Source organism: Diabrotica virgifera, chromosome 5, assembly GCF_917563875.1.
Source record: "Diabrotica virgifera virgifera chromosome 5, PGI_DIABVI_V3a".
NCBI classification, from domain to species: Eukaryota; Metazoa; Arthropoda; class Insecta; order Coleoptera; family Chrysomelidae; genus Diabrotica; species Diabrotica virgifera.
The window spans coordinates 140,139,693-140,155,002 of NC_065447.1; the positions used below are offsets into that span (position 1 = coordinate 140,139,693).

At 31.1% G+C, this 15,310-nt stretch overlaps 1 protein-coding gene across 3 annotated transcripts in view; it reads left to right on the forward strand.

Moving 5' to 3' along the window:
- The window catches only part of LOC114338316 (protein spinster), a 417,225-nt gene that overhangs the window by 352,289 nt on the left and 49,626 nt on the right, over positions 1-15,310 (forward strand). For all 3 annotated transcript variants that reach the window (XM_050650386.1, XM_050650387.1, XM_050650388.1), the window contains exon 5: positions 13,494-13,697. In XM_050650386.1, the coding sequence (XP_050506343.1) occupies positions 13,494-13,697 (204 nt within the window). The remainder of the gene's footprint in view (positions 1-13,493; positions 13,698-15,310) is intronic.

Consider the following 15,310-nt stretch of genomic DNA (forward strand, 5'->3'; position numbering starts at 1 on the left):
TCGACGCATGTGCCACTGAAAAGTGACGGCACAGTGTTCAAACGTTTTCTTTTAGGTTCTACTATTTAAGTTATAGGGTCCCATCGTGCCAAAAATGATTAAGAAATTTCACCTATAGCGGCTCAGTCTAAAAGCTAACGTCCTTCACACAGTAAAGAAATGAATGTGTTTAGATTTCCGTCAAAGTGAATAAAATAACAAAAATAAAATATGTTATTAATTTTTTTATAAATTGTTTATTTATTTATTAATCAATAATAATAAAAGAATTTATTAAGCTACTTCAAATGTAGCTGTAATTCTGCACAAAAATTTTGAAGCAAAACTTACATTTCACATTCTATATATATTTGATAACGTCAAATCTTATAATAAAACCCGTAATCGGAACAGTAGCCACTTTCTGTCAGTTGTTGCGTGAAATAGATTTCCGACTTATTTCGTATGCTTTAAATGATGACGCACGGGTAAAGACTCGCGGACTCAACTGTACATACTGTGTGAAATATTTTTAAACCGGTGCTGTTCTTAGTTTGTTTAGCACGATCGTTATAATTAAGTATAGAATTATTGACTTCAGATGGTTCTTATGGTTGTAAAATCATTTTATTTGAAAAAACGTAACTGTTTGTAAACACTTTCCTCAACACAAACCCTTTTAACTTTCTAAAGAAGAAAGAAGCCATGTGTCACAAACACTTATGTGCGCACATTCTGCAACGCTTAATTGCCAATAACGCCCAAATTTGTTTTTCATTGGCGCACTTGCTAACTAAAAGTGGTGTTTCTAAAACTGCGGGAAACTGTAGCTTCTAAAACTAGCGAAGATGTTCTTACAGATTTAGCCTTAAGTATAATTAAAATAGAAACATAAATGAAAGAAATATTGTTTATTGGTATTTGTGATTTTTATTCGATTGTGCGATTTCCAATTGCAAATATTCAGAAGATTAGATCATGTTTCAGATTTTGAAATAACACATAAGCACATAATCCGCAAAACAGAAAAAATAAATGAAAATAAGTATGTATGTAGATAATGATGCTAAAAATTAAAAAACGAAAATTATAACTGTCTGTGCTATATTATAGATGAGTTTAATTGCAAAATACGAGCACAAAATTAAAAAATATTAACTTAAAAACATGAATATTTTGGACAATAATTAATATTTTGAGGTTGATACTAAAAATGTATACGACACTGATGCTGTACGGCAAGTATCTAAGTAAATAAGAATGTTTGAAGTCTTATTTTATTATTGTGGGGCAGTTAATTTTATGATTATTTTCTAAAGACAGATTGCTGTACTTTTAAACAGAAATGGTTGTTTTTATCTGGAAAAATTAGTAATGACCGTTTTAATTGTAAACACATACACAATGTAATAACAGAAATATTTACATCTCAAAGTATTTACATCTTCTTTCTCAGAATCCTCCGTGCCCTTCAGGGCGTCGGATGCCCAGCATTTACATATACATTTACAAGAATCCTTTATCAGTCAGCAACAGTATACATTTTTTACCTTCAAAGTCATGACTACGTTATATTGATTGAGCTATTTTCTGCAGTTGAAAATATTTTTTTTTTATTTACATAAAGTACCTCGACAACTATGGCCATTGGTACAAGAACACTAACATTAAATACATAATTAAATAACGAAAACATAATAATTATATAACTTTAACTACTAATGACTATGGTATTAAATCTTCTTGTATAGCTGAGTGATTTTTAAAAACGATATAGTTTTCATGCTCTCTGTAGGGCTGTTGAGCATTTCTTTAACAGTAGGTTTCATATTAAGTGATGTATACAGGTTGGTGAAAGAGTTACATTCGGTGAGGACGTGTTTCACAGTCAGGAAAACATTGCAATGGAGGCAAGTTAGACGAGTTTCTGAGGACATCAAGAAACCATGGGTAAGTTTGGTGTGGTTAATTCGGAGTCTTCTAATAATCGATGCTTCTCTTCTAGTTAGAAAGTCCAAGGAGAAATGACCAATATATGGTTGGAGTTCGTGTAGAGTTGTTTTACTCTGTTGCCATAAGTTTTGCCAGGCATCATTTACTGACTTTTTGAAAACGAGTTTGAGATCGCTAGCTAGTTGAATTGTAGTTATTCCGGTATTGAGGTTTGTAGCTTCTTTGGCAAAATGATCTGCTGTTTCATTACCAGTAATTCCAGCATGAGAAGGTAGCCTTATGAGAGAGACTGTTACATCTTGAGCAGAGAGATTTTGGAAGATGTCATGAATGTTTTGAACCAATGGATGGTCAGTAAAAATTGTATTGATTGAATGGATAGATGACAAGGAATCCGTACAAATGGCAACATATCTGTTTTGATGGGAGATGCATTGAAATGCCAACAGAATACTATATAGTTCACCTGTGTAAACGCTACATGTTGAAGGTAGCCGAGAAGATCTTACAAGTTCATGTTTAGTGGTGACAGCACAGCCAACACCAGTGGTAGTTTTAGAAGCATCGGTAAACAGAATTAAATCATATGATTTATTTGTATAATTTCTAAAAATGCTTTCCTTACAAGACTGTTGAGTGATTCATGTTTGTTAAAGATGGTGAGGGAGATGTCTATTGAAGGAAGATGTTTAGTCCAGGGGTGAAGAGAAGGAATAGGAAATGAACTAGTCAACCGGAGGTCAATATTTTTAAGTAGTGGAGTAATTAATTGAGGTATAGGTTTTATGATAACATGTTAAACATTGTTAGTGAAAGAAGAGGTATTGGATGTGGTAATTAGAGAATGGACAGGATTAAAGGGATTTGCGGATGTTGATGCAGTATATGAAAGTAGAAGAGATTGCCGTCTTAAGGTGAGAGGAGGCTCATTGGATTCACGGTATATACTGTCGGAAAATAATTAATACATTTCTGATCAAAGAATATAATCTGACCAAAAAAATAAAGGAAGGATGAAAATTTGGGAATAGCTAGTTGAAATTGTCTATTAGTATGTAAGAAAAAGTTTACAATTCTACATTCTTTTATCCCCTTAATTTTACAAAAATTAGGAAATATCCCCTTCTCGGGGGTGAAAAAATATACATTCAAAATCAGTCCCGAATTAGATAAAATTACTAATTCTAAGCATTTTGTTCGATATAGTTTTCTCACTAGTCAATACTTTTTGAGTTATTTGCGAGTGAATATGTTCATTTTTAACAAAAAAATGTTTGTGGACGGTTTTTCGCAAATAACTCAAAAAATAAGTATTTTATAGAAAAAAATATTCTTGGCAAAAATATAGCTTAGAAAAAGTGAAAAAATGGTGTATGTGTGAAGTCTGTAGACCCAGCAGAGTTGTAGCTAATGAAGAGTAGGTTCTTATTCGTCAAATTTGAATCGAATATTTCAACGTAAAATAACCAAAAAACGGAAAACTTTTCGGGGAAAACTCATTAAAACTTGTTTAAAGTGGTTAAAAAAAGGTATACTTTTGTTTTTTTTAAACTTCTAACAATAAAAGTAAGTGAGTTACGCTAAAAATATTGTTGGTCCCTTTTATTTTTTGGTAAAAAGAATCGCGAAAGTCACCCCCTAATTAGCATCCCAAATAAAATTAATCGTTACCGCTTCACAAGTTACTTTGCTTATGTATTCTTTATACGAGCTGTACCTAAGTGTCTTCGGTTCAAAAATGCTTATTTTTGAAAAGGCTGTAGTTAAAACGGCTTGAACGAGTCACTAATCACGAGTGTATGCAAATTTTTAACAGCCATAGCATAAACAATTTTTGTCTAACAGGAAAACAAAAAACAATTTTTTAAGTTATTTTGAAAAAAAAGGAATTTTTTTTTCAAAATTAAAAAGAATTACTTTAAAACCAAATTTTTTCAAAAATTATCACTTTGAACCAATGAAACTAATAGGTATAAACAATACATAAGTAAAGTAACTTGTGAAGCGCTAACGATTAATTTTATTTGGGATGCTAATTAGAGAGTGATTTTCGCGATTCTTTTTATCAAAAAAAAAGGGACCAACAATATTTTGAGCGTAACTTACTTACTTTTAATGTTAGAAGTTTTTTTAAGAAACAAAAATTAACATTTTTTTTAAACACTTTAAAAAGGTGTAATGAATTTTTCCCGAAAAGTGTTCCGTTTTTTTGGTTATTTCACGTTGAAATTCGATTTGAACTGTGAGGAATAAGAACCTGCTTTTCATTAGCTACAACTCTGCTTTTACTAGGTCTACAGACTTCATACATACACTATTTTTTTCACATTTTTATAAGCTATATTTTTGCTAAGAATATTTTTTTCGATAAAATATTTACTTTTTAGTTATTTTTGAAAACCGTCCAAAAACATGTTTTTTTTTTGTTAAAAATGAACATATTCATGTTGTTCTGAAGCTATTTTCTTGTGGCATTTTTACAATTTTAACTATTTAGAATGGGAAATAAGCCATAATATTATTAAAAAATGATTTTTATTAACGTTATGACGCCCAAATCGGGTGCCGTTGTCAAAATACAAAATACTATTAATATAAACAAAAATGTTGTTGCTTATTTTTTATATAAAAATGAACATATTCACTCGCAAATAACTCGAAAAGTATTGACTTATTAAAAAAACTCTGTAGAACAAAAGTTGCTCAGAATTATTAGTCATTTTATCCAATTACAGACTTATTTTGTATTTGAATGTATATTTTTTCACCCCCGAGAAGGGGGTGTTTTCCAATTTTTGTAAAATGGAGGGGATGTAGAAGTGTAAACTTTTTCTTATATAGGGTGTCCCAAAAGTAACGAAACAGTTGAATATTTCGCGAAATGAACATCGGATCGAAAAACTGAAAAATACGTGTTCAATAATTTTCAAAAATCTATCGCGTGACACCAAACACGACCCCACACTCCACCGTCTGGAGGTGGGGTGGGGGGTAACTTTAAAATCTTAAATGAAAACTCCCAGTTTTTATTGCAGATTTTGATTCCTCACGTAAAAGTAAGCAACTTTTATTCAAGACATTTTTTCGAATTGTGGGTAGATGGCGCTATAATCGCAAAAAACGATTTGACGTGATACCTAAGTAAATAATAGAAACGGTCTAATATCTCGAGAAATACACTTCCACTTCCAAATGAAAAAAACAAAAAACACGTGTTTAATATTTTTCAAAAACCTATCGAATGACACCAAACACGACCACCCACTCTACACCCTGGAGGTGGGGTGGGGGTAAAATTTTAAATAGGAACCCTAATTTTTTATTGCAGTTTTGGATTCCTCATGAAAGAATAAGTAACATTTATTCGAAACATTTTTTAGAATTGTTGATAGATCAACATCACCTATATCAACAATATTATCATCACATGATAGAACATCACCTATCAACAATTCTAAAAAATGTTTCGAATAAATGTTACTTATTTTTTCATGAGGAATCCAAATCTGTAATAAAAAATGGGGGTTCCTATTTAAGATTTTAAAGCCACGTCCAGGGGGTAGGCTGGAGGACCATGTTTGGTTAAAAATATTAAACACATGTTTTTTGGGTTTTCATTTGGAAGTGCATTTCTCGAGATATTACACCGTTTCTATAATTTACCTATGTTATCCCGATAAATCGTTTTTTCCGATTATAACGCCATCTATCCACAATTCGAAAAAATGTCTCGAATAAAAAATGTTGCTTACTTTTACATAAGAAATCCAAATCTGCAATAAAAGCTGGGGGTTTCCATTTAAGATTTTAAAGTTACCCCCACCCCATCTCCAGGGGAGACGTGTTTGGTGTCCTTCGATAGATTTTTGAAAAATATTGAACACGTATTTTTCAGTATTTCGATCCGATGTTTATTTCGCGAAATATTCGACTGTTCGGCTACTTTTGGGACACCCTGTATAATAATAGATACTTTCAAGTACTAAGTACGTAGCCACAAATTTTCATTATTCCTTTTTTTTTTTTGAGGTTTTCGTAAAGTTTTGTGTTCTTTGGTCGGGCTACATAGCAGTATAATAATTTTCAAAAGGAATATGACACCATTGGTATTCAATTTTATATTATTGATACAACAAAATATATTTAGAATATAATTTAATATTAATCTTTAGATCTTGTGTTTATTTATTTATTTTATCTATTGTGACATAGCCTAGCAGCTGTCACAGTTACCTTTTGAAAATCTACCTCTTTATTTTCAAGGCCCATCAAGATATCTGGTTCTTAACATCACGCTGTGTTAGAAAATGATTTACATTATAGTAGTTGCATTGAATTTTGTATTCTATGGTGCAGTTATATTTAAACAAATTTAACAATGCAAATTAATTGTTTTACTTTCCTGTGAGTAGGTTTAAGCTATTGTAATACTTAACAAATACTGGTTCAAGAATTTTTTGGTAATACGCTATTCGTAATACCCGTTTACATCCTGTAACCAATTAGTACTAACCAATTCTTACTTTTTTGTCACGTAATATTTGTATAAATCTGTTTATACCAGTCATTATAGAATCTGTTTATACCAGTCATTATCTCAAAAAGGGACTTTTGTCCTGTATAGATAGCCACTTTCATCTCTTTACAGTAAGCTAAAAATGATCATCGCTACCTCAACCTTATTTATCACTTACAATACGTTTATATTTCGATTACATGTAGGCGACTGAAGGAAACGATTACATCGGCAACATTGCTTATGAGAATGGGTTGCATTGCCACTTAGTACGTTCTTTGAAGGTAAAATATTGAAAAACCTCTAAATTTTAAAGAACCGCTTGGATTGACATGAAATTTGGCATACACATAGCTAACAAGTCGAAAATAAAAAAATTGATATTGTGCCGATGTTTGCTTTTACCCTAGGGGTAAGTTTCACCCCCTTTTGGGGGTGAAAAATATATGTTCGAAATAAGTCAGAAAATTGATAAAATTACTGATAAAATTGATAAAATTCTAAGCAAGTTTTTTCACCAAGTTAATACTTTTCGAGTTATTTGCGAGTGAATATGTTAATTTTTCTACAAAATAACCACGTTTTCAGACGGTTTTTCGCAAATAACTCAAAAAGTAAGTATTTGGTCGAAAAAAAATTCTTATCAAAGATATAGCACGTAAAAAAGTGAAAAACATGGTGTATATATTAGGCCACTATACCTAGTAAAAGCAGAGTTATAGCTAATGAAAAATGGGTTGATATTCGTCCAATTACAAATCGAATATTTTAACGTGCGATAAACAAAAAACGAAGCACTTTTGTGGGGAAAACTCATTTTAAGTTTTTTAAAGTGTTTAAAAAATACTTATTTTTGTTGTTTCATAAAATTTTTTAGCATCAAAAGTAAACAAGTTACGCTCAAAATAAAGTTGGTCCCTTTTTTTTAGTAAGAAATCGGGAAAATCACCCCCTAATTAGCATTTCAAATGAACTTAATTTTTACCACTTCACAAGTTTTTTACTCGCGTATATATTGTTCATATGATCTGTAAGTTTCATCGGTTTAAAGTCCTTATTTTTGAAAGAGCTGTAGTTAAAAGGGCTTGAACGAGTCACTTATCACGAGTGTATGCAAATTTAGAAACACCGAATCTTAACCAATTTTTGTCTTACAGAAAAATAAAAAAATTCAAAATATTCAGAAAATTAAATCCGACTTTTTTTATTGTTTAAGATTCTTGGTATCTCTAACAATTTTTAAGTTATATTGAAAAAAAGCATTTTTTTTTCAAAATTAAAATTTTTAAAAATTTTACTTTAACACCAAATTTTTTCAAAAATAAGCACTTTGAATCGATGTAACTGACAGATCATATAAACACAACATAAGTAAAGTAACTTGTAAAGCGGTAACGATTAATTTCATTTAAGTTACTAATTGGGAGGTGATCTTCCTGATTTTTTTTGCCAAAACAAAGGGGACTAACTTTATTTTGAGCGTAACTTGCTTACATTTGATGTTAGAAATTTTTTTATAAAAACAGAAATAAAGCTTTTTTTAAAAACTTTAAAGTGTTGTAATGTGTTTTCCCCAAAAATGCTTCATTATTTGGATATTTCACATTGAATTATTCTATTTGAATTTTTCGAATGTGCACCTATTTTTCATTAGCTATAACTCTGTTTTTGCTAGGTATAGAGACCTAATATATACACCGTTTTTTTCAATTTTTTAGAGGCTATAGTTTTGCTAAGAATATTTTTTTCGACAAAATGCTTACGTTTTGAGTTATTTGCAAAAAAACGTCTAAAAACGTGGTTATTTTATTGAAAAATGAACATATTCACTTGTTGCTTAAAATTAGTTAGTTTATTCATTTCAGGACTTATCTTGGACATATATTTTTTCACCCTCGAGATGGGGTGAAACATCTTAATGAAAATCTGTATCATAATGAAGTTCATTATGATACAGGTAGTGACGTCATAATTGATATATTATAGTATGAGAATAGAAAATTAGTATATTATGCAACGAGCATTTAATGATGGTCATTATGAAGCGAGTATGAGGGATACGAAACGAGCCGTATGCGGCGAGTTTCGTATAGAGTACGAGCTTCATAATGATAATTAAATGCAAGTTGTATACACTATTTTTTCTGTGATCATTCACAACAAAAAATATATTCAAATTCATTAATTTTGTAACACAAACAAATTAAGTAGTTTGTCAGTTTGACAGTTTGTTTACATATTGAGAACTGTCAAAGCGTATGTATTTGATTCGCCATTGGTCACTGCGCGTGTACCACCTTTATCGCGAATGCTATATCGCGATTCTATTGGTTAAAAATCTGTATCTTAATGAAAATCTGTATCATAATGAAGTTCATTATGATACAGGTAGTGACATCATAATTGATATATTAATTATAGTATGAGAATAGACAAATATTATTATGAAATTGATTATGTATATTATCTAGGAACGAACCTACGTGTTTATTGTTTATTCTATTGAACTGTGGCTGAATTTATATTGAGGAAATACAAAAACACATCAATAGGTAAAGTAGATAATACGAGATGAAATTGAAATAATTAACAAACCAGTTGTACCTCGACACCGTAAGGTATAAGAAGAAGACTTAAATAAGTAAAGTAAAACAGTTGTTACTTTCTTAAGAGCTTAGGCGCAGAACTTCGAATCAATGCTTTTTAAATGCGTTAATTTTTTTCGAATCCTAAGAAAACTAATAACTATTTTTGGAAAATTTAAACACAAAATGAACGATTACATTATTACCGAGGGCCGAAAGTGCCTGAAAACTTCTATAAATTTTATTTTAATAAGTTGCAGGGGTGAAAACAGAGACAGTTTAGTGGGATTTTTAATTTCAAATATCTCATTCAAAAGAAACTTATTATTTATTCTTTGCGACTTTCGGCCCTCGATAATAATGTAATCTTTCATTCTGCGTTTAAAGTTTTCAAAAATATTTAAGTATTAGTTTTTCTAGAATTCGAAAGAAATGAATGCATTTAAAGGCATTGGTCCGAAATTTTGCGCCTAGGCTCTTAAGAGGATCGGTACGTATTTTCGGCTGCAATGCTATTCAAATGGGGATTCATTTTTTTCGAATCCTGAGAAAACTAATAAGTATTTTTAAAAAATTTAAACGCAGAATGAAAGATTACGTTATTAGCGAGGGCTGAAAGTCCCTGAGAACTTCTATAATATTTATTTTAATAAGTTACAGGGGTGAAAAACTAAGAGAAAATTTAGTGCGATTTTTAATTTCAAATATACTCGTATCATTCAAAATAAACTTTTTATGTATTCTAAGGGACTTTCGGCCCTCGGTAATAATTTAGTCTTTCATTCTGCGTTTAAATTTTTCAAAAATATTTATTGGTTTTTTCAGGATTCGAAAAAAATGTACACAATGTTGTGGTAATATTTTCCAAATCTGTCTTTGTCTCAGCGGAATATAATATTGTCAGCATATATTGTCAGTCAGACACTGACAATCAGTGACAATTTTAAATATTTGACATTGCATCGGGAATATGTTGAGTTATTGATTAAATATTATTGATATATAGTGTATTTGATAAATAATTGATTTAAGAAGTGAACTTAATAAAAAGTTATTTATTGTGTATTATTTGTGGAAGATCCAAGCAGAGAATACATCAGGATAATATATTCTGTGATCCAAGTATTTTGTTGTTAAAGATGTTCAAAATTGTAAGCGTTCCATAACAATATATTATTAAAAAATCACTTTAACGCTTTTCCTCTTTTCTCGATTGAGTATTAGTCTTTGTTGTACAAATAAATTATTACAATCACTGAATACATAGTTAGTGAAAAAATTATCACTGAATTAATAATTTGCAATTATAAAAATAACAGTTATCCAAGAACATTCAAAACCCATTTCTTTAAATTAATGATGACATTTTCAAGTAGAATGACATTCTAGTAATGTTTACATATCCATACCAGTGTGAATTTTACTACACGTAATTTGCCGTGTAAAGACAGAAAAAGCAGGGATACACGTAAAATATTTGCGAATTATGTACCCATAGCCTTAAAGAAAAAGTATCTTGTGTACTATGTAAACCAAGCAAACAATTTTGCTATTCCAACCGAAAACTAATGCGGTTTAAAATCGGTAATGTTCAGAGAGAAAAGTTATTAAGGCATGTAAAGAGGATGTTGCACACCCAAATAAACAAGAATGATGTTTATACAAGTACATGTGTACCAAGTAACCATTATACTTTTGTTTAATCTATTTCATGAGATATCCTATCATGAATTCATAAAAATATTGTTGATTATTTTTTATATGTATTACTACATCATTAATAAGTAGCAAGTTCGGAAGGGATATTAGTATGTACTTTCTACCTTCTTATTAATGAATGGTCGAAATGTATTGATTGAGTAAATTTTTGTGTAAACAAGCCTCTGGGAGTTTAGTGATAATCCTTATATTTTGTTTTTTTTAGTCTTTTATTTTTTGTGGTAAGTCCTTTGAATTGTACAGTTTTTAAGGTTAGCACAAAACCAAGTCGGGAATTTTCTGGCAGTTTTTTTTGAATGGAACAAAAGTATCAAAAGGTGTAAAAATATTTTAAAATAGCTTAGTGGTCGCCATTTTAAAATGGCGCGACAAAATCTCATACAAATGTAAAAATACATTGAATGACACAGGATATTTCGGATGGTGTATCCTACATCATACATAATAATATTCTCATTTAAGAAAAATGTATTCCAAAAAGATGTGGAAACTTGCTAAAGACTGTCAAATTATTCATACTTTTATTTTTATATTGTCGATGCCGTCATTAAATATTGCACGTCGATTTAAGCTAGCTTACCTTAGTACGAAAGTTGATAATAACCGAAATACAGGATGTCAAAGTTAAACTTTTATTTTATTTATTTTTCAATATTTCCTGACAGGCATGGAATAACATCACGAAATTTGGTAAGTGGGGGTTTTTTAGAACGAGAAACCCAACTTTCCCATCAAAAATTATATATTACCCAGAGGGCGTCACATATGTCTTTCCATATCTTAGTACGCAAGTTGATAATAACCGAAATACAGGGTGTCAAAGTTAAACTTTTATTTTATTTATTTTTCAATATATCCTGACAGGCATGGGATAACATCACGAAATTTGGTAAGTGGGGGTTTTTTAGAACGAGAAACCCAACTTTCCCATCAAAAATTATATATTACCCAGAGGGCGTCACATATGTCTTTCCGCGCTCATTTAATACCTTCAATTTTGTTTTATTCCCCGCTCTACATAATTTTGAGATCAAAACTTTTATTCCCCTATTATTTTTACTTAAAAAAATCTATTATTCATCTCACTACACTCAACAGAAATGTGTTTTCGAAATAAACACATTTTAAATCTACGATGCAAAATTCAATTTTTTGCATTTCATTGTAGCTACTAAAAACCATTTCACATATCCTTGTCATACTTGGCAGGAAGTGTAGGTACTGTACACTCTACTAAATTATGTTAAACAAACGTTACTGGCTACTACCAGTGGCGTATGACGGGAGAAAGCGAATGGCAGACCTTTCCCAAATTCTACGCCACTGGCGGAATTGCTATTTTAGTACAATTTTTCGATTCTCCAATACTTTCTATGTAAAAAATTTACTATTCATTCGTAACGACAAAGTCATTAGTTTTCGAGATATTTGAAATTCACAACGAAGGCGCATAATACAATAATCAAAATAACTGCGCCGTTTCATTTTTAACTTCAGATATCTCGAAAACTAATGACTTTATCGTTACGAATGAAGAGTACATGATTTACATACAAAGTATTGGAGTATCTAAAAATTATGCTAAAATAGCAGTTTCGTCAGTGGCGTAGAATTTGGGAAGGATCAACCATTCACTTGCCCCTGTCATACGCCTCTGATAGTATCCCGAAGCTATTATTTAACACAATTTAGTAGGGTCTACAGCACCTACACTTTCTGCCAAGTACGACACTGATATGTCAAATAGTTTTAAAGTATTATTTTTTTTAAATAATTTATTTTTTATTTAGAACTTTAAGAACTATTATTTTTACCCGGTACTTTAAAATTATTTGGCATATTATCGTTATCATACTTGGCAGAACGTGTAGGTACTGTACACTCTACTAAATTATGTTAAATAATCGTTTCTGGCTACTACCACGACAGGTGAAAGTGAATGGTCGGCCCTTCACAAATTGTACGCCACTGACGGAACTGCTATTTTAGCATAATTTTTATATTCGAGATATAGATATTAGTTTTCGAGATATTTGCAGTTAAAAAGGGAACGGCTCAATTATTTTGATTAATGTGTTATGTCCCTTCGTTTTTAACTTCAAATAATTCGAAAACTAATGACTTTATCGTTACGAATGAAGAGTATATTGTTTACATAGAAAGTATTAGAGAATCAAAAATTGTACTAAAATAGCAATTCCGCCAGTGCCGTAGAATTTGGGAAGGGTCAGCCATTCACTTTCCCTCGTCGTACGCCACTGGTAGCCAGAAACGTTTGTTTAACATAATTTAGTATTATGTACAGTACCTACACTTGTTGCCAAGTATGACAGGAATATGTTAAATGGTTTTTAGTAACAATGAAATGCAAAAAATTGAATTTTGCATCGTAAATTTAAAATGCGTTTATCTAAAAAACGGTTGAGTTTAGCGAGACAACTAATGTAGTATACCTTTTTTAAGTAAAAGTAATTGGGCAATAAAAGTTTTGATCTCAAAATTATGTAGAATGGGGAATAAAAAAATTGAACGTATTAAATGAGCGCTGAAACACGTATGTGGCGTCCTCTGGGTAATATATAATTTTTGGTGAGGAATTTAGGTTTCTCGTCCCAAAAAACCCGCACTTACCAAATTTCGTGTTGTTATCTATCAAGGTTAAGCTATGGCCCATTCATTACCAAACACCCTGTATAATTAACATTTGAGAAAATATTAATGTGTGATTTATATTCTTTTAGCGGCTTGGGTTACATTGTAGGCGCTAAAACAGCAGAACTTATGGATCAGTGGCAATGGGCACTTCGAGTCACGCCTCCTTTGGGTTTCGTAGCTGTTGTACTTGTTATATTTATTCTTTCTGATCCTGAAAGAGGTCAAAGCGAGTGCAGCGGGCACATGGAAGCTACTCCATGGTTAGAAGATCTGAAATATCTTATTCGCAAGTAAGTTTAAACATGTTTGTGATTTTTTAAGCAATACAGGTTGAAGGTACAGGTTAGAAAGTTTATTTTAAAACCTGTATCTAAAAAGTTACGCGTTACATTCAGCTTAACTAAATTTAGCTTTGAACTCAGTGTGTGAACATAGTGTCTTTTTTTTTGGTACAGCGTTCATGCTCCGTGTCTTCTCTATTGATATTTGGGACTTTCACGTACTTTTTAGTTTACATACTTACTTCCCTTGTCATTTCGTTTGATATTGGATTACACATCCCAAATTATATTTTCAATTTTCTTCTGAATGTATATTTTCAAATATTTTATGATACATGTTATATAGGTACAGGCTAAATTGCTACAATCAAATATCCAATTTTTTTCAATCATATACGAGGTGTGTCAAAAATACGAGTTTTGCTCAAGAGTGAAGTATCTTTATTTGGAAAATATCGAAAATTTTGATTAAAAAAAAGGTGATCAGAACTAGAAACCATTTTTTTAGTATTCAATTACATTTATCTACTTTGAAAAACATGTTAAGTACCCCTTTAAAAACGTACCTTCAAAATTATTTCATTTCGGATTACCTTTGTTTAATAATATTATATATTTTCAAAAATTAAGGTACCTACCTACTTGAATCTTAAGAAAAAATTCGTATTTTTCATTCAACTCATGTAGACTGAAAAATATGATATATGATGGTTGCATTTATTTTTGTATTAACTACCTACTATATTTAATGGAAATAAAGACCACAATAATTCTAATTAAAAATACTTTGTTTGGTACAAAAAAAAAAAAAAATACAAAACTGTTAGTCTTTCGGTCATGCAGAAGTTTTTATGAATAATAGCTTTGTTCCCCAAAATTTGCGATAAAATTTTTTTCCGTATGGTTCCATTTTCTTTCTGAGGCATACTTTATGTATTGTATATTATGTTTATATAGTATTAAGTCATAATTAATTGTAATCCATCCATCCATCCAATGGCACTACAGCCCAAATCGAGCCTTGACCTCCTTCAACAAGCTTCTCCAATCATTTCGATTTACCGCTGTTCTTTTCCATGAACGCGTTCCCAGGCCAGGAAGTTCCTGGCATGCTCATCGACTTCGTCTTCCCATCTCTTTTTAGGTCTTCCAACAGGTCTTTTTACCTGTATTCTTGCATTTAGCAATTTTCTGGGGATTCTATTCTCATGCATGCGGACCACGTGCCCTGCCCACCGTAATCTCTGCAGTTTAGTGTATTGTGCTAGAGTTGGTTCGCTATATTGCTCGTATATTTATCTATTATACCTAATTCGCCAGTTGTTATTTTCACTTATTGGGCCCAGTATCCTATGTAATATTTTTCTTTCAAACACATCTAATGCATTGGCAGATTTCTGTGTCACCACCCATGTTTCACAGCCATAACTTACTATGGGCCTGATTATTGTTATTGTTTTATAGACCCGGAGTTTTGTTTTCCGGTGTACGTCTCGCGATTTGAATATGTGGCCCATCGCGAAATAGGCTTTATTTGCCAGCACAAGTCTTCTATTTATTTCCGGTTCTTCTTCATTGCTTGTGACCAGATCCATTCCTAGGTACGTGAATCTATTCACATG